The sequence below is a fragment of the Symphodus melops genome (assembly GCF_947650265.1).
Source record: "Symphodus melops genome assembly, chromosome: 5".
Lineage (NCBI taxonomy): Eukaryota > Metazoa > Chordata > Actinopteri > Labriformes > Labridae > Symphodus > Symphodus melops.
Genome location: NC_136695.1, coordinates 19,183,328 through 19,209,106, shown reverse-complemented (window position 1 = coordinate 19,209,106; position 25,779 = coordinate 19,183,328). Strand labels below are relative to the sequence as shown.

General features: G+C 40.7%; 5 protein-coding genes across 8 annotated transcripts in view; 3 read left to right on the top strand and 2 right to left on the bottom strand.

The window, feature by feature from the left end:
* pip5k1ab (phosphatidylinositol-4-phosphate 5-kinase, type I, alpha, b) overlaps positions 1-25,779 on the top strand; it is a 182,460-nt gene that overhangs the window by 11,024 nt on the left and 145,657 nt on the right. Inside the window, exon 17 of one of the 2 annotated variants that reach the window (XM_079343802.1) lies at positions 20-2,135. The exons of the other annotated variant lie outside the window; for it this stretch is intronic. The gene's annotated coding sequence lies outside the window, so the exon portion shown is untranslated. Of the gene's footprint in view, positions 1-19; positions 2,136-25,779 lie in introns of those variants that run through there. 2 annotated transcript variants of the gene reach the window in all.
* On the bottom strand, positions 1,659-5,100 carry LOC306823897 (C-reactive protein-like). 3 transcript variants are annotated; one of them, XM_079343807.1, is made up of 4 exons: positions 4,950-5,100; positions 3,154-3,211; positions 2,886-2,988; positions 1,659-2,806 (listed from the first exon to the last, which is right to left on the bottom strand). In XM_079343807.1, the coding sequence occupies exons 2-4, from the start codon at positions 3,209-3,211 to the stop codon at positions 2,296-2,298; spliced, it is 672 nt and encodes a 223-aa protein (XP_079199933.1). In that variant the 5' UTR covers positions 4,950-5,100; the 3' UTR covers positions 1,659-2,295. The 3 variants fall into 3 exon arrangements, with proteins under 3 accessions (XP_079199933.1, XP_079199932.1, XP_079199931.1); XM_079343806.1 differs by lacking the exon at positions 4,950-5,100 and adding an exon at positions 4,407-4,940; XM_079343805.1 differs by lacking the exon at positions 4,950-5,100 and adding an exon at positions 3,705-4,156.
* LOC306823896 (26S proteasome non-ATPase regulatory subunit 4-like) lies at positions 4,236-8,537 on the top strand. Its single transcript, XM_079343804.1, has 10 exons — positions 4,236-4,340; positions 5,149-5,289; positions 5,375-5,489; positions 5,915-6,001; positions 6,470-6,538; positions 6,626-6,841; positions 7,079-7,187; positions 7,292-7,429; positions 7,924-7,979; positions 8,083-8,537. Exons 1-10 carry the CDS (start codon positions 4,315-4,317, stop codon positions 8,251-8,253), a joined length of 1,128 nt encoding a protein of 375 aa, XP_079199930.1. The 5' UTR covers positions 4,236-4,314; the 3' UTR covers positions 8,254-8,537.
* On the top strand, positions 8,818-17,221 carry znf687a (zinc finger protein 687a). The gene is made up of 11 exons (XM_079343797.1): positions 8,818-9,005; positions 9,550-11,457; positions 12,127-12,382; positions 12,501-12,688; positions 12,819-13,003; positions 13,525-13,701; positions 13,787-13,949; positions 14,032-14,268; positions 14,358-14,470; positions 14,751-14,853; positions 14,938-17,221. Exons 2-11 carry the CDS (start codon positions 9,574-9,576, stop codon positions 15,568-15,570), a joined length of 3,939 nt encoding a protein of 1,312 aa, XP_079199923.1. The 5' UTR covers positions 8,818-9,005; positions 9,550-9,573; the 3' UTR covers positions 15,571-17,221.
* otoa (otoancorin) lies at positions 17,146-24,766 on the bottom strand. The gene is made up of 25 exons (XM_079343801.1): positions 24,731-24,766; positions 24,367-24,499; positions 24,156-24,218; positions 23,873-24,066; positions 23,657-23,790; positions 23,001-23,119; positions 22,745-22,878; positions 22,440-22,563; positions 22,128-22,343; positions 21,873-22,046; positions 21,549-21,689; positions 21,341-21,390; positions 21,079-21,199; positions 20,873-20,991; positions 20,636-20,777; positions 20,345-20,538; positions 20,184-20,274; positions 19,875-19,995; positions 19,550-19,743; positions 19,104-19,253; positions 18,891-19,033; positions 18,573-18,709; positions 18,310-18,407; positions 17,822-17,984; positions 17,146-17,591 (listed from the first exon to the last, which is right to left on the bottom strand). Exons 2-25 carry the CDS (start codon positions 24,376-24,378, stop codon positions 17,509-17,511), a joined length of 3,117 nt encoding a protein of 1,038 aa, XP_079199927.1. The 5' UTR covers positions 24,379-24,499; positions 24,731-24,766; the 3' UTR covers positions 17,146-17,508.

Sequence of the window (25,779 nt, the reverse complement as noted above, 5' to 3'; positions counted from 1 at the left end):
GCCCGTTCGGTACAATCAGGAGTATCTTTCTCAACTTGTTAACAAATTCATTTTCTGAACTTTTACAAACATTCATTTATAAAATAATCTATTAATAAATAATCTATTATTCTTTTGATAAATAGTAAAATCCTGCCATTTTTGAAATTCAGAGTAAAGGACACATAACTTAAAGATGACACTAAGCATCAATGATTTGACTTTGTATGGATGATGATTTCAGTGCTCAGCTCCCCTGACATAAAAAAAGAAAGAAATGACAGCTGCTGATATCCACTCCAGGACCCACATAAGTGATGTGTACAAGTGTGCACACATGTTTTTTTCTTTTTCTTTGATGTGGTCTTAAACAGCTTTTATTCCACTGCTCATTGAAACTGCTTTTGTTTCTTACATGTTTATCTTATTGTTAATAGCACTAAACAAGTTACTGAGGCTGTCACAAAGCTTTTTTTTTTTTTTTACCTCTGAGATTTTGATACAGTAATGTTTTTTAAAGGTCCCATATTCTGCTTTTTCTGGTTTTATATGCTCTTTGGTGTGTGTTGTGCATGTTTAGGCACATCTATGTGCACAAATTCAAAGTCTGCGGAAACGTGTCTTCTCCTACGTCCTCATGTTAGCTGTAACAGTGGCTGCATGTAATGCTCAGACTTTTTTTTTTTATTCTGAACATTACAGATTGTGAACATACTTTAGTAGGCACATAAATTAGATATATGAACCCCAAAAAGGGCAGAATATGGGACCTTCAATACTGTAGCAGAACTACACATCTTAGACATCGACTTTTATAATGTAATGCCGTTTATGTTTGTAAGGCACATGTGGTCTGTGCAGCAGAGAGGGAGAAGGGGAAATGTGAGCTTTGAATTTTACGAGATGGAAGGCCACTCATGTTCAGCCATGCACAGTTGAGGATTTAGGACTGAGTCTTTTTTGTATTCAGAGCCAGTCGCAGCACCAAAGAGAAAAGTAGAGAGTTCCTGCTAAAGCTCAGGATCCAAGTGACAATGAAGTAAGACACTCCAGGACGCCTGCTTGGACATGTATTGTTGTGTATGGTAATAACACTGGGATGTCCCGTGTTTCTTTTACGAGGCTGGATTTTTTTTTATTTTGTCTAAATAATTTCATGTCTGATAAACTCTGACATAAACCTAGTCCTGGTCAAGATTAATTAATCATCCTTAGAGAATTGGTTTACACTGTGGCCTGAGACATTTCAAGATGAAAACTCCACATTCCTGTGAAATTTACTACAATCATTGTAGTTCTTAGAACCCACAATTGACCAACTTGGTATACACTTGAAATAAATCATTTCTTGTATATGCTAAAATGTCAATTTATGAATATTTTAACACGTTTGATGGTTGAGTGTGAAACAGCCGCCAAAGAAAACATTCAGAGAAATATTCTCACTGGAAAAAGAGGATATTTGTAACACCTGAATTTCGGTGTGATTGTGATCCTTTTCTTTGAATGGTTGGTGCTGTGTAATTGCTGGATGCAAACCAGTTTTGGCGCAGTTGTTTCTTACTACACCACGGCACAAGAAAAACATCCTCCTCCTACGGTGCTTTAAAGGGCGACACACTCGGTGTAGACACTACAATGTATTTGAAGTAATGCAATATGAACCACAATCTGCAACCTTTGAGCTCTTGGAAAGATATTTATTAACATTGTTGATGGCTGCAGACTGAAACAATACAAATTGTATTATGTACTATAGATGAAAGTACACAAACTGTATACTGACAGAAGGATGTCTCAAACTTTATAGCGTGAGTTACCCATGAATGGGGACTATTTGAAAACTTCACATTTTATATTTCATGTTTAGATTGTGATATGATAGATTTTCTCCATGATGATTCTGGGTTGTTAATCTCCCACGCTTTTTTCTACATGAATGTTTCACACGGCTTACAAGCCAACATTGCTGGTTATCGTATATGCTCCAATTACTATATTTTTACTGTGTATAAAATGTGTATATGTACATAGGAGTCACGGAAATGCCTTCTCATGCAATATGTGCTGCCTGTTCCTCCTGCCATGTTTCAGTTATGTGGTGGTGATGTTTTCATGTCTTATTTTAAAGGATTAAACATATTTTCTAAATTGTAGTTTTGGCTTCTTTGTGTTTTATGTTCATTGTTTGTGATGGTGTATTTTCAAAGGAGGGAACCGTCAAGGGTCTGAAGACATTTCAATCATCTGAAGAATACATACATGCATGTGCATGTTGCATGTAATGATTTGAATCATTTACTGTTTAATACCATGTTACATAACTTCACTCTCTTCTTCCACAAAAATATCCCCTGATATTTCCATTTCCAGGGCTCTCCAGTTGAACACGTTGCCTGGGGTGAATTGTGTGTCCTCCATATAGCGTTTGATCTCAGCAGAGGACAGTACATAGTCCCACATATGGAGTTTAGTAACCATACCAAGGAAAGACTGACTTGCATCAAAACCGCCGCCGTAGGAGTCTTGCTCTTGCCCAAGAATGGTGATGGGAGCTCCCGTGATTGGCCCGGTTTTGATGAATCTCTTGATAGTGTTTTTTCCATCCACCCACAGCTGAGCAAGGCCATTGTCAGAGCGCCAGGTGGCACACATAGAGTGCCAGGTGTTTGGTGGGAATGACAGAGACAGGAAATCTGTGCCTCCATCCAGAGCATGCATTCTGATGACGTCTACTGAATTAACCTTAAAGAGGACAAAGTTATTGTTGAATGATGGTGTGGCCAACGAGAAGAGACCGTAGTTCCTGGAGAGATCGGTGATGAATCTGAACAGACATGTCAGCTGTTAGAAACTGAGATAAGCAATTTTTCCAATCATATAAAAAGGCTCTGCCAGTTAGTTACCTGAAACAGACGGTCACAGAGTTGAGCTGGGTTCTTGATGTCAAAAGTTTCACATGGTCTGTGCTAGTCTCTTTTGGGAACACAAGAACTTTGCCCGACAGATCTGCACGAGTGAGAAACTTAATCAGAATAGTTTGGGTTTTTTTTACAAGAGAACAGGAAGCAAAAAAAACTGACTGAGGTATAAAATCCTGGTATTAAAATCAATCAGAAGCGTTCCAGCCTTATAACAATGTAAACACAATCTTGAGTATTAAGGTCAACATACCTTGGGGTGTTGCAAAACATGTTGCAAACATCACCATCAGCAGTAAGACTGTCTTCATCTGAGATTTTTTTTTTTAATAAAATAGAAGAGTGAGTGTGTTATTCAAAGTGAAGTAGTAACATCTTTTTTTAGGGTTTTTTGCAATTTTTAAGTGACATTTTTAAATTACTCTTATAGAGGAAACACATCTTCTATTTTTGTTTTTTCAATGAAGATTAAAAAAAAAAACAATCCTTAACAAAATCAGACGTATCTTCAGTTTCATGACACATTTCAAGTACTGAAATAATGAAAATCTGATTAAGCATATAACCTCAAGTGAAAAACCAGGAAAGTCCAAAGTCTCTTGCACAAGCATGATGAATACAAATAGAAGGGGATAGATAACTTTGGATATCATTTATACATGTACTGTAAGCTACATGTACAGTATATGTACATACTTTTAAAATTACTTGTTTATTCTAAAAAGTACATTTACACAACATTAAAAGGGATCTGGTGCAAATATTCAAATAGAACAAGTTCTAGATTAACAGGGTTTTGTTTACCTTGTATTTTAGCTGTCGGCTTGTTAGGAGGAATATACTGTGCAAGTTGTCTGAAGTGCTTTTATTTGAGAGGCATAATATTTGATCTGCTTTCATCCCATTGGACAATGGACTATTTCCCAACCACAATTTCAAATGAATTGACATCAGTAGGACACGTGATGCAGCAGGGGGCTCTATTTGGGTACAAAGGGAACATTATCTCCTGACTGTCAAAGTGCATGACTGATTTATTTTGCCCTTCTAGAAATAGAAAATTATTTGACGGTTCTGTATTCATTTGATATGGTGTTTGTTTGTGTGTTTTTAATACTTGGTAGGGCCCCATTCAACGTGTCCTATTATTTTACTGTGAAATGTTTTTGGCATCCCAGTAATCGATGGGCTGGCTCATTTAGCATGATATTTTAATGACTTACTATGAGACTGTCTTTGAATGAAAGCAAGCCATGTAATATTAAATGATCGTATCGTCTTTTTGCATCAGCCTGGTTTTAACTTTACCCTCGGCGTGCACAAGTGTCGCAAATTCAATGTAGTTCAGTGATGCTAAACTGAACAACATTACCCGTCACCCCTCACTCTTACGTAGGGAATCTCAGACGTCAAGATGGTGCTTGAAAGTACTATGGTCTGGTAAGGAATTGAAAATTTGTTCAAAGTTAACAATGTACAGACTTTATGGTATACTCATCACGTTACCGTGTGATTGGTGAAGTGTCCATCTTGCGATGTCGCTGTCTGTAACATTTTGTCAAACTATCATTGATTTGTTTGATGGTGAAGACGCTCGCGCTATTCCCTGAGTCACTCCGTAACCTAGCTACTGTTAGCACGTCAGCGCTTCCTGCTCATAATAACGATATTTTTGGTCATATTGGGGCTTTTGCTTTTTTAAAATGTATTAAATAACGTGAAAGAATGTAAAGTCGCTACAATACGTTATCTGAAGTAAACTACGAGGTCCAGATTTTGCTCAAAGAGTATTAAAATTGACGCGTTAGCATTAGCTACCCAAGCAAACCAAACCTGCTGTATCTAATACATGTATTTTATTGTGTTCTTTTGTTGTGTGTATACAGGATTATAAACAAGCTGACGTGTAAAAGGCTGTCATTTTGTTATTTTTTCTTGTTTCATTTTGCGTGTCGATTTATCCTAAATTGACGGGATTATGTTTGTTTCTTTTCAGATGGCCTTTGTTGTTTTCTGCTTGATAGTGCACTCTTGTGATTCATTACTTACCAAAACTGTGATTAGATATTCTCTCACCGTTCACTGGCTTCAGTGTCACTATGACCCCCTTTTAATAGTGTTTTACAGATTTACACACATTCATACAGTCAAACATGGTCCTGTTGTTGACCTATCACAGCAATGTAATTTGTCTGATTTTTGATTTTTAAAAGTGATTATAACACAAAACTGTTCATTTGTCTTTAAGTGTGGACAACAGTGAATACATGCGCAATGGAGACTTTCTGCCCACCAGGCTGCAGGCTCAGCAGGACGCAGTTAATATTGTTTGTCACTCCAAGACACGCAGCAACCCTGAAAACAATGTGGGCCTCATCACCATGGCAAAGTAAGAGACTGTATGCTCTGTTAAGTTATCTGACATTAGGTGTGTGTGAGAATAATAACAGCACTTTCCCAATGTGTCAATGAAGCAACTGTGAAGTGCTGACAACGCTGACTCCAGACACGGGCAGGATACTGTCGAAGCTGCATGCTGTGCAACCTCGAGGAAACATCAGCTTCTGCACCGGCATCAGGGTAGCACATGTGAGTTTGTGACTCTTACATACAACATACAGTCCTCTCAGCTTCTATAACAGGGAACCAGGAGAATATCTAGTAACTAACTGGGATGTAAAGGCACATTTTTAGACATGGGGAGCTGAGTGTAAATAAACATGAAATACAAATAACCTTCATTTAAAAAGGTAGATTAACTCAACTCTTGAGTGTATCCCTAAGTATTCAGGTTAAACTCAAGGCAAGCATTTTACAATTCAATGTGGGATAGGGAGGTTTTTACAGCAGGTATTTTAACTTGTGGTAAAAAGAAAAGTACAGGTGAGATGTTGTGATATTCTTGAATGTCTGTTTTGAAAATATCTATTTTCCTATTCCTCACAGAAATACATTGTCACTTAATTTTCTCTTTTTTCTTTCTTTCTTTCGTTTTTCTGTGTTTCTCACCGTAGTTAGCGCTGAAGCACAGACAGGGCAAAAACCACAAACTGCGCATCATTGCATTTGTTGGCAGCCCTGTGGAGGACAATGAAAAAGAAGTGAGTTAAGTTGTCGGATAAGTCTGTGTGTTCTGCATTATGTCTGTGGATCTTTTGTTACCAAACAATTACTTGATATGCAACATTAATAGAGAATCATAAAGCAGACCTTGAATGATATGACAGTCTGTTTACATCCATATGAAGCTTTTTGTTCAACACATTCTTAACTATATTTAAAGAAATCCCAGACTGCAATAAAAATGTAAAATCAAGTTTAGATTATGTGGATCGCCTTGTAAAGATCAGAAAATCTACAGGTTAAAGATATAGACTGATTTAAACAAGCTGACTCAGCAGTAATATTCAGCCTACTTAGTAAATCTACAAGTGAATGTTTTCAGGTCTAGTTATTTACATGACCCATCTGTCATGGAATTATTCAGACGTGTTTTTCTTTTTGTTTTAAACATGTTTAGGCCCTTGATAATAAATGTTGTTTGTCTCTTTGAATTTATTTTCTTGCAGCTGGTCAAAATGGCTAAGCGTCTAAAGAAGGAAAAGGTCAATGTGGATATCATTAACTTTGGAGAGGAGGTGAATATTTATCAAAGACGAACACACTCTCTTGACTGTGTTTTTCCCGGTCTGCTCGCTCAACCTTAATCTTCGTCACTCCTGCAGGAGATGAACACAGAGAAGCTCACAGCCTTCATCAACACACTGAATGGCAAAGAGGGTGCAGGCTCCCACCTGGTCACTGTGCCTCCAGGCCCCAGTCTGGCCGATGCCCTGCTGTCCTCTCCCATCCTTGCTGGGGAAGGGGGTGCAGTGTTGGGTCTAGGTGCCAGTGACTTTGAGTTTGGAGTGGATCCGAGTGCTGACCCAGAGCTGGCTTTGGTAAGAGAGAAAGACAGACTCTATAATGGTTGAGAGGCTTATGTATTGTACATTTAAAAAAAGTCACAGTATACTTGACCCATTTAAGGTTTTTGTTGTTTTTTTGAAACAATGACTTTCTACACCTCATTTTCTGTTGTTTTTCATCTTCTTCTACTGGTGCGATTTATTTATTTTTTGTATTTAATGCAGCTCCGTTGTTATGCTTTCCAACTGTATTCTTTCTTTCCCCTCTAGGCTCTCAGAGTGTCTATGGAAGAGCAGAGACAACGGCAGGAGGACGAAGCTCGCAGAGTGGCTGTTGCATCAGCTGCAGATGCTGGCATTTCCTCCCCTGCCGCAGATGGTGAGAAAAAGTCAATCATAGATGCCAATTTCTGCACGTCTTCAGAAGAGGTTTAGCAGCTGCCAACCTGAGTGTGTCCACACTTATCCCTCTTTCTGTTGCAGAGTCAGATGAAGCTCTGTTGAAGATGTCAGTTCCACAAACAGACTCGTCCACACCTGCTCTGCCAGACTTCAGTCGCATGACAGAGGATGAACAGATCGCCTATGCTCTGCAGATGTCTATGCAAGGAGAAGGAGCAGGTTGAACACTTGTATTTAATCACATTTAAAAAGCCTGTCATAATCTTTTTGCTTTAAGCTCCTCACACTCCTGTATGTAACACATCATGCATTTGTCAACTCCTCAAGATGGTTAGTTTCAGTTTTCACAAGTGACTTTCTTTAACTTCGCCTTTTTTTTTAGTCTCCTATAATGCTTTGCATCTGGTGAGTTTGTTGTGACGTAGTTGTAGTTGTTTAATAGTAGCAGTTGTGTTAATACGTAATTAAAAACAATGACAGATAAACAGGACATTTTATGACCAAAGGGCTTAGGCTGAAGTTTATTGTGATTAACTACCAACAAAAACAGTTGTCAGGAACATTTGTTTTTACAGGGTCTGTGGTCTTTATTTACAAAGTATTCTATTAGCTACAAATATACAATGAGACTTCAAGTGATGTATTACAAAAATAACACATCAATCTGCAGTCCTAGTCATTATTGGCCACATATCTGTCCATTTTTCATACAGAGTTTGGTGCTGAGGATATGGACACTGGAGCTGACATGGACTCCAGTAAAGTTAAGGTACAGGACACACAAGTCTTTATTAATATTAGTATTTTAACCGGATTAAAGAAAAGAGCTAAAGCTGAATGAACAGTAAGAATGATATTTGTTTTGTGCCCAGGATGAAGAGGACTACGATGTGATGCAGGATCCAGAGTTCCTTCAGAGCGTCCTGGAAAACCTTCCTGGGGTCGACCCCAACAATGAGGCGATCCGTAACGCCATGGGCTCTCTGGCTTCTCAGACAAGCTCCAAACCTGATGGCAAGAAGGATGAGGAGAAAAAGAAATAAAGATCTTAAGAGATGAACTTTATATGTGATAAATAAAAAGACCTGAGAATTGCACTGCATGTGTTTATTCACAGTAAGATTATCACTATCCTTATCACCAACCTTTTCTTCTTTGTCTTGTTTATGTAGCTGAACTCAAGAACTTTTCCCCTTTTTGATTTTTTTTTTTTTAAGGTGAAGGGCCTGTTCTACATCAATTTTTTGTGTGTCAAGCAGCCATGCTTACTCTAAATCTTTTGTTATCAGTAATATGTGCAGGTATCCTTAATAAATTGACATATTACAATGTGGTTATTAATCTGAAGCTTCAATTTACTAATTAAAAGGTAATGAGTATGATAACTATTAGTTGTTTCAGCTCCAATTCTACTGTCCCTTTTTAAATACATTGAACAAATTGTAATTTCTATAAAGCATAGGGGCAAGTCAGGGTTCTGTATGATAAGGATAAGAATCCGACATCTTTGTTATATGTAAACCCAGACGTTTTATCAGGAAAGACTTTACAAGTAATTCAATCTTTATTTTTTTATAGGACTGCTTAAACAAAGTTGGGTTTGTCAAACATCACAGTAGACACTTCCTGTTAGTTAAGGTTTGTGTCATTTTTAGTAGCATGTGCTTTTACTGTAGGACGTCAGAAATGTAAACATTTGAAAAGCTGCTGGCAGGTCACCCAGCGTCGCATTTGATGACGAATGAGTTGTGCGACCCAAGCGAAAAGTCAGGAACCAACTTCGCGAACCAAAAAGGTAAATAAGATAAATTAAAGCACGTTGTTAGTTTAGCTTTACAAATTATAAACACTGTGCAACACCTGACGTTAATGTCGAGCCGCATTAGCTCAGTATCACATTAATGTACGTGTTTGACTTCAGTTTGACGTTAGCAAGCCCAGCTAACAGATAATGCTAACACGAAGCTAACTGGTAGCCCCACTTGTTGCAGCAAGTTCACAGTTTGACAAGTTTGACATGCTTAATGAAAACGTGTGAAACTATAAATGTTTTAATTTGTTAATAATGACAGTAATAACCCAGAAAGAGAACAAGGACTCTCCACTTCGTGTTACTCTAATTGTCGACCCAAATGTAAAATCCAGCTGTCACATTATCGATGTGATAAAACATACATACGTGCCGACGTATGATGATCACATGAACATTATAACTGTTTTTACCACTTCACAAGTGTCCTTAGCTCCGGCACTGCAGCTACTAGTTGTTTATGATATATAGCAAGTTTGGCGGCCACGTGAAGGATTAGGTTTAACTCTTGATTGTTTTTTTTATTTAGGTTTGAGCCTCGTGCTGGCTGGCAATGGGGGACATGAAGACCCCAGACTTTGATGACTTGCTGGCAGCTTTTGACATCCCAGACATCGATGCAAAAGAGGCCATTCAGTCAAGTCCAGAGGAGCGACAGGGTGAAGATGGCACTGATGGAGATGAGGGGGAGATTGGGTCTCCTTCGTGCTTCGCCTCCCCTTCGACCTCACAAAGCAAGCCCCCTGTGGTCAGCGTTATTGTGAAGAACAAGGTTCCATCTGAGTCTTACGAAGAGGAGGAGATGTCTGTGGAAAAGGAAACTGACAACTCCTCAAGCGTTGGTTTGAACCCTCAGGTTAAAGTGAAGTTTAGCGAGCAGGCTTTGCGGCTTTCTCCTAAAATATCTACTGACTCTATTGAGGAGCTTCAGATTGCAAATGGATTTGAGGGATCTGCCCCGAGGAATTCAGGACTATCCAACCCAGAGCAGTGGCCTCACTCTTCACCGTTACCGTTAGCACAGATTACTCATGAGGCTCAAAGTGATAAAGGTGCTGAGGTTGGCTTGATCCAGAACACAACGGATGAAGCGAACAATTTGAAGCCTCTCCTCCACCTCCAGTCTTCGGCTTGTGTCAACTCCAACACATCATCACCTCCGTCCCTGCACTCCATCAGCCCTCACCCTCCTTGCTCCCCTAAAGAAGAGGAACCTTGTCTCCTCAGTAATCTGCCCTCCTCCCCTTCACAGAAAAACACGTCCATGAAGACTGGGATAAAGCGTGTGATGCACTCAGATGAAGATGACTCAGACTTAGATCTAGGAAGTCCACTGGTGATCCACGAGAGCCCAGATTCTGAAATGTCTTCTCCTCCAAAATTCAAACAGAGAGCGAGCGTACAGTCCAAGCTGCTGTCTCCCATGTCCACTTCCAGTTTCGTGTCTAATCCTCCTCATCTTCCTATTCTGCAACCTGCAAATCCTAAATCCTCCACAGATACTCTGCCACAAAGTGCCCCGGACAACCTCCCCTCTGTCAACACGACCTCGAGATTAATCCAAGAGGAGAAGTACCCTGAACATGTGATAGATGAGAGGGACTCACCTGAGAGCCCACCTCCCAGTGAGACAGGTCTTTTAGTCTCGAAGAAAAGAAGCGGCCCGGATTCTGCTCAAAAGTCAGGTCTAGCAGTAAACCACGGGGAATGTCAACCCCAAGATGAGCTCATGGAAACAGAGGCCAGAGAAGTAACAATGTTAGGAGAAGCAATCGAACTGAGTAAAGATAAAACTGGAGATGGAGAAAACTTAATTGGGAGCTATGGTGCTGACTCTAAGAATCACATGTCTGCTGCTGCTGCAGACACTTCACTGCGTCCCCTCAAAGTTAAAATAAAAATGTCTACAGGCAGCGTCACAAGGACGGTGACTGGGGTACCACCGAAGAGAGGGGGGAAAGCCACTGCCAAGGGTGCGGTTGCTTCAGAACCTTCAGCAGAGCGTCACAACACAAGATCCAAGAGGGAATCGGCACAGCAATCCCAGACTTTCCTCGATGCCAAAAGCAAAGCTGCTGCAGACACTAAGCCCAAAGTTTCCCCCACAGCTGTTAGCGTCACCAAAACCGCAGCCCTGCCCTCCATCTCCGTCTCCTTCCCTAAAGTCAGCCCAGGTGGGATCAACGCTCGCAGCCTTGCTTCAAAAAGTCTGCAGAGTGGGATGACCCTTCCCGCTCCCTCCTCCCTGCTCCCCCCTCAAGGCAGCAGCAGACCTGCCTCCATAGTTAACAGCACAGGGGCGATCATATCCAAGAGTCAGACCAATCTGGTGGAAGCTTTCAACAAGATCCTCAACAACAAGAACCTGCTACCCAGCTACAAACCAGACCTGAGCTCGCCTCTTCCTGCAGAGTGGGGCCTCCCTCTTCCTGCACAGGTATGCTGTTATTGGATCAATACGCACAACAAAAATATCAGATTGTTTCCAGTCAGTTCTGCCTGTGATCGGCGACCTGCCCATACCCTAAACTACAGTAAATGCAGAGTCTCCACACACAGGTTTTTGAGCTCAAGATAGATCAGTTCAGATTTTAAAGATTATAATAATGTGCTTGCTTTAGTGTGTGCACAACACCCACTTATACTTGGGTATGTGAGACTGTGTGTTCTGAATTAACCAATCCCCCCAAATCCCCAGTCCTCACACGGGCAGCCCGGGTTCGACTCCAGCCTGTGGCCTCTCTCCCTGATTTCCGACCCTATCCACTTTCTACCTGTCTCTCTAATAAACGCAAAAAGGCTAAGAAAAGCATATTTAGGATAAAAAAAATAAAATGTAGGACTGCCTTACTAAAAGTCTGTGACGTGACCTGAAGAGGACTGTGCGCTGGAAACGTCCTTCAATCTGACAGATTTGGCGGGCAAATATACCAAGTGAAGATGTGCCGCGGTGCCTCGTTTGATCATCATGAAAAGTTTTTATCTGCTCAAAATATCAGCCCAGTGTGACGATGTAAAGCATAAAGTAACATAATGTGTATTAGTTTATCATTATTTCATGAGACACACACTACATGAACTTATAATGGTGTTTGATCCCCTGCAGGGTTACCGCTGTTTGGAGTGCGGCGATGCCTTCGCCCTGGAGCAGAGTTTAGCGCGGCATTACGCTCGGCGCTCGCTGAGGATTGAGGTGACCTGCAATCACTGTGCCAAGCGCTTGGCCTTCTTTAACAAGTGCAGCCTGCTTTTACATGCCAGAGAGCACAAGGAGAAAGGCCTGATCATGCAGTGTTCACACCTGGTCATGAAGCCTGTACCTGTGGAGCAGATGATAAGCCAGCAGGAAGCCACAGCTGTCGGTAAGTGAATTAAACAGTTTTTAATTCTTCAGTAATTCCTGAGTGGAATTAGATGAAGGTTTAGTTGCCCTTGATTCCTCCTGAGGGCTCTCTCATTGTCCTCTGTCCACCCCTTCAGGAGCGTCAGCACCTTCTACAGGCACGGCCACCTCGAGCCCATCACCCTCTGCACATAAAGTAGTGTCCAACAAGAAATCGGAGGCAGTGCAGAACCTCAGTAATAAATGTCTTGAGTGTCAGAATCAGTTCAGCAGCAAAGAGGAGATGGCTGAGCATTTTCAAGAAATCAGACCAGCACAAACCACAGTGAGTCCTTTTTTTTTTTTTTTTTTTTTTGAGGACAAAACATCAAGAACATGTTTCTTTTTTTTTTTTTTTTTTTTTTAAATGAAATGAACTCCAAGTTCATCTCTGTCTTCCTGTTTTTGTTCTTCAGCCATGCAACGAGTGTTCTCCCCCCATGCTCCTGCCCAACAGCTGCAGTGCAGCAGCTCATCAACGCATTCACCAAGGCAGCTCTCCACACGTCTGCCCCGAGTGCGGCGGCTCCACCAAGCAGCCTCGCTTTCAAACGCATCTGGAACACACGTGTTTGCATTTCGCACGTCGCATCGGATACAGGTAGGGTATGGTCCCGTGTCATTCGGTCTAACCAGAGTCTACTATGCTGTTATACGCGTTCGCACACTTCCTGTTAAGGCCCCTTTTTTCAGACTGTACAAAGGTTTGTAAGCACGCCTCTTCAAATTTACCACAAAAAAAAACAAAACAGATGGGCTTCGAGGTTAAGCTGAGATTTTGGTGGTCAAGGTCAACATGACATAACATCTGTCATTTTCTTAGGAAGGTGATAACTCAGACATCTTTGGCTGGGATTTTTAATAACATCTGCCTCACATTTATTTTATGTCCTTTATATACCATCAGAATGTATTTGTTTGAATCTTCCCCCGCTCTACCCATAATCGATCTGTTTTTTTTCTGGCCGTTTCAAGAACGGTGCACAGGCAACCAAATGCTCTGCAAAGACTTTGCTTAAAGAGACTCCATGGTAGAATGATTCTGTGGGAGACTGATGAAGAGAAAGAGGAGACTCTGCAACTATCTCTTATAATCTTTTTTTTTTTTTTTTTTCTGAGCAGATGTTCCAGTTGCCTGGTGGTGTTTGGAGGACTTAACTCCGTCAAGTCTCACATCCAGCAGGCTCACTGTGACATGTTCCACAAGTGTCCCAGCTGTCCAATGGCTTTCAAATCTGCTCCCAGCATACAGAGCCACATCACCAGCCAGCATCCACTGCTCACCGACGGACAGACAATGTACACGCATGTATTTTTCTCATAACGATAATTGTTTTTGTTTTTTCTATGAACTGACTTACTTTTTTAATTTAATTTTTTTCAGGTTGATCTTTAAGTGCGTGATGTGTGACACAGTTTTCACAAACAAGCCCCTGCTGTACGTCCACTTTGACTCCCATTTGACCAATCAGAAGGTGCAAGTGTTTAAATGTCCCGGGTGTACCAAACTGTTTTCTCAGAGGAATTCTCTACTCGATCATTTCAAGGTATACACATACTTGTGCATTATTATCTCCTACGTATCCATGTTTTCCCTGCTGTATTTAACCCTTTTCTCTATTTTCTCAGACTCATAAGACTCCGACGTTGAAGCAGGAGCTGCCTTCTCCTCCCGCTGCTTCCTCTCGTTCACGTCCTCTAAAGTCAGAGAGCTCCGATGGAGATGATTGGATGGACGAGGAGAAAGAAGAGACGGTTAAGAAGGAGAGGATAAAGGCCCCCTCTGGGTGGAAGTGTGCGCCTTGCCACGCGCAGTACACAGACCGAGAGGACTACATTGCCCACATGGCCAAACAACATGGCAAGGTCTGCAAGTCCACTTCGACTGGTTGTTCCTCTTTGTTTTCATGTCGCATAGACCTAATCATGTTTGTGCCGTTGTTTGTGCTGTGCAGACTTTGAAGAAGTTTCCTTGTAACAAGTGCGAAAGCTCCTTCACCACCACGTCCAGTATGAGACGACACATCAGAGACAAGCACAAAGTCACCAGCCGGGCCTTTCGCTGCCAGTGAGTTTTCCACGCGCCGCCTCCTTATTCCTCATTAAAACAGAATCAAAAATCAATCAAAAAGTTAGTCATTAAAAATGAGTGTTTTGAGCAATAATAGAAATGGAAGCATTCATCGACAGTATCAAGTTCAATGTATTTCCCGTTGCTAACGCTGTACGTTAAAGATGAAAGTCAGATGTACCCAATCACTCAAATAATTGATCCAAACTATCGTCAAACATTTCCTCCTGTTGTAACTGTACAGCTGTGATTAAAGGTGTGTTTGTGTTTTGTGTAGGTTTTGTAACAAGAGTAAGAAAACCTTCAACAGCAGAGCGTTGTTGGAGAGGCACATTCAGCTGAGACACAGAATGGACACTGAAAGCTTTGACACACTGATGGTGAGAGCCACTCTGTAGTTTTATGAAGCAGTCCAACACTTTTCACCCAGCTGGTTTTAACAGCAGCATTTCCTCTGATGTCAGGGAGGCGGAGATGAGGCAGACAGCTCCTCGGAGCAGGACAGCAGTTTGGGTGCCTGCCGGAGACGCAAAGGAGCTGTGAAGAAGGAGCAGGATGAGGATTCAGCAGATGGGGTGAGTCCGGTGAAGAAGATGCAGTCCTCCTCCTCCTCTTCCTCTGCTCCTTCCTCTTACTACCCACCTGAGTCCGGGTTCCGCTGTGCCCCCTGTGGCTTCACCACAGAGGACCAGGCCTTGTTCCTGGAGCACATCAGCCAGCACCAGCGAGGAGGCACGGAGGGTGGCGGTCAGCAGTGTCAACAGTGCGGCGCATGCTTCACGTCTACTTCCGCCCTGTCACGCCATTGCTTCATCTCTCACAAAATCAGAAATGCATTCACTGAAAACCAGCAGCCGTCGGTCAGCGTGCAACCAGCCACTTCCCACAGTAACGGCAGGAGCCACGATGATAAGACTTCTCTGGACGGTTCGGCGCCAGCATCGCCGTCCTCAGGTGCTCCAGGGACGGAAGAAGAGGGCTCACATACGTGTAAGGTGTGCGGGAAGCAGTTTGAAAAGTCATCAGATCTAAATACACATTTCAGAACTCATGGTATGGCGTTTATTAGCGCAAGAAATGCAGGAAAAACCACCTGAGATGCCATAGGTAGGTAAAGGAGGGCTGTCAGGGGATGAAAAAAAAATATTTTCGAGTGCCTTTTTTTTGTCACTGACTTCTCATCAAAGTGTTGGTTTAACACCTATGCACTAATTTAACCAAAGATTTGTGATCACAGTTTGAATATAGAGATTTTGACTGCTGCGTAACCTTCTGTTTGTGACACTCAGGGCTTCATGCTGCATTTCTGTGCTCATCATAATGAGCTACTCTCTGACTGCTTCATTGTTCCGACTGCTCTGACTGTATTCACATACTTGTGTCTGCACTGTGAATGCAGGAACCAATCCCTACTGTGATACATCGAATTGAATGTTGCTAGGCAACGGAATATCTCTGTTGTGATTTCAATGTTTTTTTGTAAGGTCCATGCAGGTGATTTTCTGCAGTCCTTTATTTTTTTACATCTTTGAAATATTGCTGGTTAAGAATATGATTGCTGAGTCACTGTTTATTGTGAATTTGATACTTCATGACAAATACTTAAATGAACATGTTGAGATTTAATTATATATTTAAAGTTCTAATCTTTGGTATTTTCAGTAGAATAAATGTTTGTTACTACCTACTACTGTCTTTTATCCAACGAGTTAGCATTATAGGGACTGAACCTCAGGCTCATTTGACCTGTTATTAAGAAATGCGTTTCCAGTTGCCATGACTGGGAGGAGTAGTTGGTGTCAGCAGTGATTGGTCGGCCATAGAGAGGAGGAAGAAGCAGTTTACATTGCACAAGTTTTTAAAACAGTTTCTGTGGCACAACAGACCCCAAAAAAGATCCAGAGGGTCTTTAAAAGACAATAAAAATAGTAGAAAATATGATCATCAGATGAGGACATTAAAGAAATCTGCTGCAAGTTTACTGTTTTGATCTTTTTTTTTTTTAAAGTGAGTTCACTGCATGATCTCAACTGAGATCGAGTTACTTTAATTAAATGCAGCCGTTGACTATTTTAACGTTTAGATTTCTGATCATTTTCAAGGACTTTGATGCTTCTTTAAGAAATGTGACGTATTTTCTGTGGTTGAAATGGAGATAATACTGTGTTTTGACTTTTGATTTGTAAATCATGTTTTTATGGGATTAAACAGTAGTATGCATGTGATCTTATTTTGTTTTTAATATGTCTTTGACATTGCTTAAAAAAAAAAAAAAAAAAAAGCTTGTCTATTGCTGCTCATGAAGTGAAAGGCACAGATCAGGCTTTAGTGATCGACAGGCCTCACCAACACAGAGTGATGTCCAATTACAATGTCGCAATAGATGGTTTCAGTGCTGTTTGTTTTTATTTTTTGGTTGATGTTTTTGTAGTTGTACTAAACAATGCTTGTCTAAAATATCTGCGGTCACAGGATCCATAAAGGATGCACATAATCTGAGCACTCATCTGTGAGTTTTTTTAGAAAGAGTAACTACCCCTGGGGTGTCTGACCTGTTTGTGCTTGTGTGTACTACTTAGGAGATGATCCAATGTTTTAAGACGATTTCTAACCAAATGTTTGTTTAAAAAATATATATATTAAAAAAAGGAGAAAAAAAGATACATTCAAACTGGAATTTTGTTTCCTTTTATTATTTTTTTTGTCCTTTATGTGTAGGTGAGAAGTTATTAAAATTCTTAACTGAGATTTTCAGTTTCTATTTTCTCACTAAAATATCAGATATACAAATAAATCCTATACAGTGGAAATCAGTACATCCAACATTAAATATTATATTGAAATATACTTTCTCATAAATATATAGATGCTGAGAATCTAAAGCTTGATAAAAATAGAACATTTCTTATCCTAGGTCATTTGGTTATATTTTAATTTTAAAAGCCATAAACTGCTCAAACAGACTGAAACCTCGACAATCTTCTTTCTTCCACTTCCGTATGTTTGTTTCGCAGTGTGCTCCGACTCTGCGGTTCTCACAGCAGCAGGAAGCTCAGGACGAGGAACAGGAGGGGCTTCATGTAAGACAAGATTCCCTCCACTGCCAACGATGGAGCTCCTGAGTAAGAGAGGCATAAAGACTGAATGCAAAGACTTTTCAATGAAAGCTTTGAAGGTTGGATTTTTTTGTTAGTATAAAACCCCATCAGTACCTCATTGGTATCTAGGACGAAACCTTGATGTTAATTATGCGGGAAATCATATATTTGATCTAATTTAAGCTTCTACATAGCAAATATAAATCGATTGAGTATATGAATAAAATAAAGTGCAGATGGATCTTGTTACCTGACTGAGTGGACTGAACAGGCTCTGGTGCTTGGTCACGAGCGTCTTCCATGGCACTGTCAAGAGCAGACCGTTGCTCTTCTGTGAGGGCAGCCCGCTGTTCACTGGTTACCATGTCAGCATTGTCAGGTCCAAGAGCTCTCAGATGATCGTCAGAGAGTGCCTGGAGGGGAGAAAGGGGAGTCAGAGGGGCGGAAACAGTTTGAGTCCTGTTTTGTGTGTAGCAATATTAGATTAATGCTGCTATAAAAGTCATGCGTTCAAAATCCTACCCAAAGAGGATTGTTAGAGACTAAAAAAATCAGAAGAAAATCTGATCAACCATTTCTACATTTGAGTCCTTAAAAGGAGTTCGATTCGGTTATCTCATTTAAAACCAAAAAGTTGATTTCAGACACCTTTGATCTTAAATACAAACGACTGTCCATAAGTAACTGAACTTTTCACCTCAAGGTGAAAAACCCAAAGTTTAAAAGACACTTGCTCACAGCGAAGTTGTTTGGTGGAATGAGTGGGATGCTGGACAAGCTGAGGAATGAGAAGACTGATGAGTGTAAAGAGGCCAATTCAGAGGCATTCAGACCAGCTGGGGGGTGGGAGAGAAAAAAAGCTGTTCAGTGTTTTTGTGAGCTCAAAACACAAGGAATAAAAGTAGCTTCTGTGCAAGAAAACTGTTTATAGAAGTTTAGTGGATGATCACAACAGGGTTGACTATCTTGCAGAAAACACAGAGAAGAGATTGACAACTAACCAATGATGTTGCCCAGGTCAGAAACTTCAGCTTCAGTCCAGGTACTGGGACTTCCAAAAGCAGACACAGCAATATTTTTCAACTGCTGTGCAACTTTAGAAGAGCACTGGATATCGTTTATTGAGCCAACAGCCTCCCTGTGACAAACACACACACACATACACACACACACGCACACACGCACACACAAAGTCAAAATATTGTATTTTGCTCTGTATAGAGTGCTTTATCTGTACCTATCAATACCATTGGTTTCATTGGTTGATGTGTCATGATGGTGACATGAATAAATAGATGAATTCTGTATGGAGCACAAACCTGAAGGAGTCAATGTTGATCTGATTGATCTCGTTGGAGCTGAGTCCACAGATAAACTGGTTCAGTGAGACCAAGTCAGCAGCTCCTAGCTGCTGCACTGTTATGTTGTCACGTCGAGCAACTCCCTTCCACACCTGCTCCATCTACGTAGAGAAATAAGTGACATGATGCTAGTATAATAGTCATGTAAATGTGAGGCTGTTCTTATGTTACATTTGACTCTGTCCAGCCACAGTGGGAAATTTCCTCCAGGGAGTCCAATGACAAGGGAAGAGTTGACAGGTCTTCGGTTGTGAAACCCTGAGTTATACATCCCAGCTGCGTCACATCAGTCTCATTCATCTGAGACGCTGGACCAAAGGCCTGTAGAAAATTCAGATGAGCAACTATTATCCAAATTAATTGTGATTATGAGAAATAATTTTTCAGTTTTTCCCCAAGGGAACATAGCACTGAATTTATTTGTAAAGCACCCATTATTTTTTCTATAGTAGCTAGAAGTATTGACCTTACTGTCAACCCTATAATGCAACCCAAAGAGCATAAGAAACAATTGGTCAAAATAAACAAAAGATAAAAGTCATTCTTCTCCTCGACAAGCACTGCACCAGAATATGTCTCTAGACTAAACAAACGCTCAATCAATGTCTCCACTGCACCTCAGTTGCTTTAACAACGAGGACATCCAGTTGCTCTTGGTTGTAGTTAGGGACATCCCCAAGTGTTTCCACAGTGATAACAAAGGTTTCCTCTGGGATCTCCGCCAGATCTGCAGGTGTCCAGAAGGCATTGCGAGATTGAAGTTCTTCAATCTGCTCTGCAGTTGGTGCTTTAGCATCCATGGTGTTTCTCACTGAGAGAGACAGTAGGAAGAGACTTAGCAATAAAGAATAAAACAAATTCAGTGCAATAATACATCATCATTTTCATGCGCCGCATCAATGACCGAGAATCAACAACAACACACAGAGCATCCCTTCTTACCGGTTCTCTTTCTGCGTGCAGCATTGGATGCAGTACTGGTGGTACATTCAAAGATTTTTTTTTCCAGAGTACGGAGTGTGCAGGAGGACATCAGGGAATAAAGAACATCCTTAACCCATGGCTATAAAGAAAAGACAGAGAAAGGGGAAATAGTATATGTTAATCAACTTAACTTCTGCAGGACCTTTTTAAACACAGGTAACACAAAAACAGTTTGGATCACTGCGCAACAAGCAGTTTTTAAATTGATTTCAAAAAGGCCTCTTAAATTTAAGAAAGTTTCAGTCTAATATTGTGCAGAATACACACCTTACATGGCAGAGCAGATGAGGCTTTGTCATTGAGAAACAGGAGACAGCCCAGTGATTCCAAAGTCTCAGCTGACCAATCAGATGAATTCCTGCAACAACAAAAAATTGCTTTCTCGCTCTGTACCAACTTTTGCATCAATGGGAGGTGTCAAGCCATACCCATAATTCTCGATGATCAGCTTCGTTAGATCTGCAATGTGTCTTCGAGGAATTTTCTGGCAGGAGGCCATTGCCTCAAGGCTGGCGTTGCGGGCATTGGGGGCCATGAGGCGCAGTTGGGAAGGTGGAAGCTCACACTTGAACGGTCCAAGCTTGAAGACATCCTCAGTTGTTAGGACAGATAAGTCCTTCCCCTGAAAAATACTAGATGCAGTTAATATCTCAGGCAGTTGCACGCTCTAAATGTTCCTAATCAATGTTGAGCAGGAGATGTAAATTCCTTGTGTGTACATTTGTGATGCAAATCAGAGCTCTTTTGATGATTGCAGGCCGGGATGGGGAACGGCGCGGTAATGAGCTCAGGTTGGCCAATTGCATTTTTTCGAGGAAAGCAGGGCACACAGAGTCCGGCAGCCCCATCAGCTTCTCAGGCCTGTGGTGGTTTGATATGATATGGTGAGTAAGAGCAGGCCGATATCACAACAGTTATTTCATTTGAGTGAAGAAGAGAAAAGAATCATTGTTTACGGCAGACGAAAAAGAAAGATTGGAGGAATGTCTTCCATCTCATCCTCAGTGATGGTTTTGAAATAATCATCTCTGGTTTTTTCCAAGGTAGCGAAAATCTTTCGTGCAGCACACCCTGCCTGGAAAGGGATATTTGTTATCTACAGGCATACTCTGTGTATTTGTATTTACATGCATACATATTGAAAGTCAGAGTAAATACATACCTGTACTTTAGGCAGCCACTGTGGAGTCTCTGCTATGTCCTGCATCATGTCTTGAACGTCACTGTCAACAACTTTATCAATCATCTTGCAGGTTATTCCCTGAAGGACTGAGTGAAGATTCCTGTCTCGGAAAGCAATGTTGAAATGTAAACATGTGAATGACAGACATGACAGACGTGTACATACAGTAAAAAGAACAGACTCCTGCAAGCCGGCGCCCCGGAACAAATCCTAACTGAACTTCAAAGCTACAGATATTCACCTGAACGAAGGCTTCTTTTGGTTCAACATCTTATTTGCAAGGAAAGCTGCCTAAAGATGAAATAAAGTCATTTTTAGTAGACAGAACTTCAAACTCACTAACTTAGTGAAGAGGTAACTAAAACATGTATGAACGTTTCTGAAATACATATAAGTTTATACTGAGTGCATTAAAATCCTTCATAACTAGCATCAAGAGACTACCTTACCTGTGCTGGAGTAAATGTTTTGTTCTTCAGTTGTTCCAAGGAGCTGATGTTTGCTTTCTTCAGGAGTTTGAGAGAAACACTGGAAAGCAAAGAGTCCGGCAGCTTCTGCACCAGCCTCGATAGATCCACATTCTCACTCATCTACAGGGACATTGTTTTACTTTTTAAACAGTCTTAAAAGTGGGTGGAAATTGTGGTTATGAAAAGTGATGTTTGTCCAATAAATTCTCTGGATTTTTATGGAACTCTTTTTTACTCCTTAAAAAACAGTTTTCAAGAGTTTCACAGATGGTCAAATTTGCATCCTTGCTTCTCTCTACTTACCACCCCCTGCATCATGGCCTTCAGCTGGCCCTTCCTCATCCCCTTGGAGATTTTCTTTAGACCCTCTATATCATTCAGGATCTGCAGGGCTTTGACACGTTTTAGAACACATCTTGGCAAACCTCCTGCGATTGAGCCAAGGTCCATCAGCTCCTGAGCCGACACCTCTTTACACTGAGGGGAAGCAGAATGACGTAATTATAGAGCAAGAGCGGAACATGCCGGAGAAAAGCCTGAGCAGCTCTGCAGCCTTACCTTCTTATCTCCCAGGCATTTCTTGACCAGTGTGCGCAGCTGGCTACGAGTCCATTCAACATTGGATCCCAATTTTTTGAGAACCTCTTTGATATCATTGCAATCAAACCTGGACAGTTGTTTAGAAGACAACAAGGTAACACTCCTGCCCAGGTCCTTTAGTGCTTGAGAAGCGTTGGGGCTTGACATCAAAGAGTTGACAAACTTCTTCTTTAGCTTGAGTTGAAAGACAAAGTAAATGGATGGTACTAAGATTCATTGAATTGATGACGTGTCCTGGCAGAGGGGGAAATCGGTGAAAGAAAGTAATACCTTTTTGATCAGGACATTTTTGGCATCGCAGTGATCAAGCTTAGAGAGGAGTTTCCTGCTGAGGTCCGGAGTCACGTCTTTATTGGTTTGACAATGACAAGCCAGTGGGCTGAGTCTGAGAAGACTACAAGGTAAAGATTTAACTGTTATAACAAGTTCATTGAATCAGCTGTCCATAAGATCTGGTGCCTTTATTCATCTGCAGATTTTTTGTAATGTGCTTTTCCTCCTCATGAACCCCTGAGCTGCCACACAGAGCTGAGATGTTCACTAAAATACACACACGTTCATTCATGAATACACACTTGTCCACATTGTCTTCAGACTTCTCTGCACAGGTGGTGCACTCCTGAGGATCTTGCAGAATCTCCTTAGCCATAGTGAGTCTTTGGCTTGACCGGGAGTCATTATTGTGGTCTGAGTAGAAAAATTGACACAGCTAAAAGAGAAAAATGAAGGAAACAAATCATCAGAGAAACATCAAATACTTAATTTTCTCTTTATTTATACTTCTGATTTGTTTTATCCTTCTTGCCGAGCTCTCTTTCTCTACCTCTTTACCTTTTCTCGGGTAGAAGAGTCAACATCTTTTGTTTTTAAACCAGAGATAAAAGGTCCCAATTTTTCCAACGCTTCAGAACTCATCCATCTCTGTGAAGGTTCGCAGTGCTTCTTGTGTGCTGCAGAATAAATTAGGCTGTTACAAATCACATTCATACTGCACAGAGAGGAAGCAACAGAAAAAAGGCCAACAATAAATATCAGTTTAGACATTGCAGATGCACACCCATGGATATTGTATACTGATTAGCACAGAAGTAACTCATTGTCAGTGCTGAACATTGTTACCTGTCAGTAGTTCTTTCATTTGGCTTCCTGAATTCAAGTCCAATTTAAATACAATTGAATACAGCTACATAAGAGAAGCTGCTCCACTTCCTGTTCCCTTCTACCTTGTTTCTGCTGTTTTCATCTTGTTTGCTTTGTTGATTCTACTTTCTCGATATATTTGTGTTTACTCTGAAGCTTCAACATTCTCTGATAAACATCGACTTCAAAAGAGGCAGAGATAGTTTTCTTCTTCTTCACTCTCTTAACTTCTCTGCCTTCATTTTTCCCGTCTGTTGTCGTGTGAAGAATCTCATTTTCAAATGGATTGTGTATCAATACATGACTGGAAGTGTTGTCTAAATTGATGTGCTTCCAAATTGTCTTACTTGATTTGGAGTCAGGTGGTTGATTTGTCGTACAGTTGAAGTTGTTCTGGAGGATCTGCGCTTTTGCCCATTTCAACACCCGAGTCCTTTGTTGTGCAGACATGACGCCATACGCTGACTGCAGCAACCCCATCCTGCAGCCAAAAACCCATTTTAAATTTCTGAGCAAAATTCTGAATGATACTAAAGAAAGTAACAGCACAACGTCATCCTCACCACTTCATCAGATCTCGGCCCTCTGCTACCTCAGGGAGGTTCACTCTTGAAGAAGACATGTCTAACACCGCAGGTTTTGCAGCCGACAAAAGTGTGTCGTAGTCGTCTGAGCTCATTTTGTTCCCACACTTGTTCTTCAAGGTTACCCAGGACAGAGAGGCCATGAATGCTTTCATGTAACATGCCGATGGTTCCTAAGGGAAAGGGACAAAAGGCAGGAATAAGACAACTGAGTGATATGTTTTCTCTACTTAAGATTTTGACACTAGCACAGAGCACTGACAGAAGAGTTCTTCATCCGCTGTATCAATTTTGCAGGATTCCCACAGTTCAACATCTTGTTTGTCTAAAAAGGAAAAGAGAGAGCGAGACAATGCCATTATCTGCAGATTAGGTGTGGTTTTAAACACACACAAAGAATACATAACAAAACATCCTCTTTATGTGAATATATCTTATGTGGTGAAGGTGCTTATCTATGTATTCATTCACACCATTTTATCCATGTCATCTAAAGGGACTCCGCCCGGTGAGTTTTTGACAGGAGACAGTGAATTCAAGACACTCAGGAAAGTAGGTAGTAAGCTTTTGGATTGGTCCCCATTTGTTTCCTTTAAAGGCAGCTCACTGACACAGAAAAAAGGAAAACAATCATTTTAAAAATGGTTCACATCGGGTGTTGTTGTGTTTTGTATTTATTTCAAGTTTAGGGAAAAATTAAATTCAGTTGTGCCCTTTTTAAAAATGTTCTAACACATGGCTTCACGTTTATACATCCTGAACAGTATGCCAATACAACACAATAAACAACAGAGACACGCAACAGGGATTTTCACAATAAGAGGCGTACAAATTTACCTGTCAACAAATACATTGTTCAGCAGCGTCGTCTGAGGCACTGCGTCTCCTGTTACACAAGAAGCATCATTTCAATTATTGAGCAGTTGACACAGTCGAACACACGAGGGATGGTCTTGGCTTTTTTGTTCTACGTTTACTTTTTGGCTCATGTTACAAAGGAAACTCATAATGTAAATAAACAAACACAAGTTCTTTGTATCTTTTTTATTTGACAATCTGACAGTTGGACAGAAACCCCCCCAAAATAAACTGAATTAAATTACTAATATTACCTTAGTGGTCATAAATTCAACAAAACATTTTCAACCCCAGTACAGAAATCTACATGACATGCTGAGTTTGCCCCAAGCAGAGAAGGTTCCGCATCCATGGACCCGTCAGCCTCTTAGTCAATCCACTAAGTCAATTTTTAAATCAGGTTTAAATCAGTATCGTATCAGTGTCAGTATTATCTATTTTTCCAATAGATATTGTTTTAACACTGTATTGTGAAAGAAACTTTAAATCAAACTGTTCCTTGATTGAGCTTTAAATATGAAGACTTTGCCGGACAGAATAATAGTATTTATTATGTGAGGACCATCTTCATCTAAAACTCCCAACAGGATGCTTGAGTTCTAATTTAAAGCAGATCTGATGAAGTCTCATCCAACTTTGTATATTGTTCCACAAACTTGCAACATATGGATAATAGATGCATCTGATCTTCCTCTTGACAGAATCTACACAATGATGATTCTTTAATGTTATACCTGTTTAGTTGTTTTTTAGTTGCCGTAATTTTACAGAATATCTTCAATTAAAAAATATTTGAGTATGAGTCGACTGTTATTTTATATATTGTTGTAGCAATCATTTCCAATGTATTCAATTATTAAATTCATCTTTGCAGTAGTTAATGACTGCATGCGGGAAAGTAGTAAGGCCTCTACTCTGTAAAATGAAAATGATAAATTATTTGGTTTATCTTTATTTTAAATAGCCCTTTCTGGCACCTTGTAGTACAAACATCAACAAACACAAGTTTGTGAGGAACAGTGAATCAC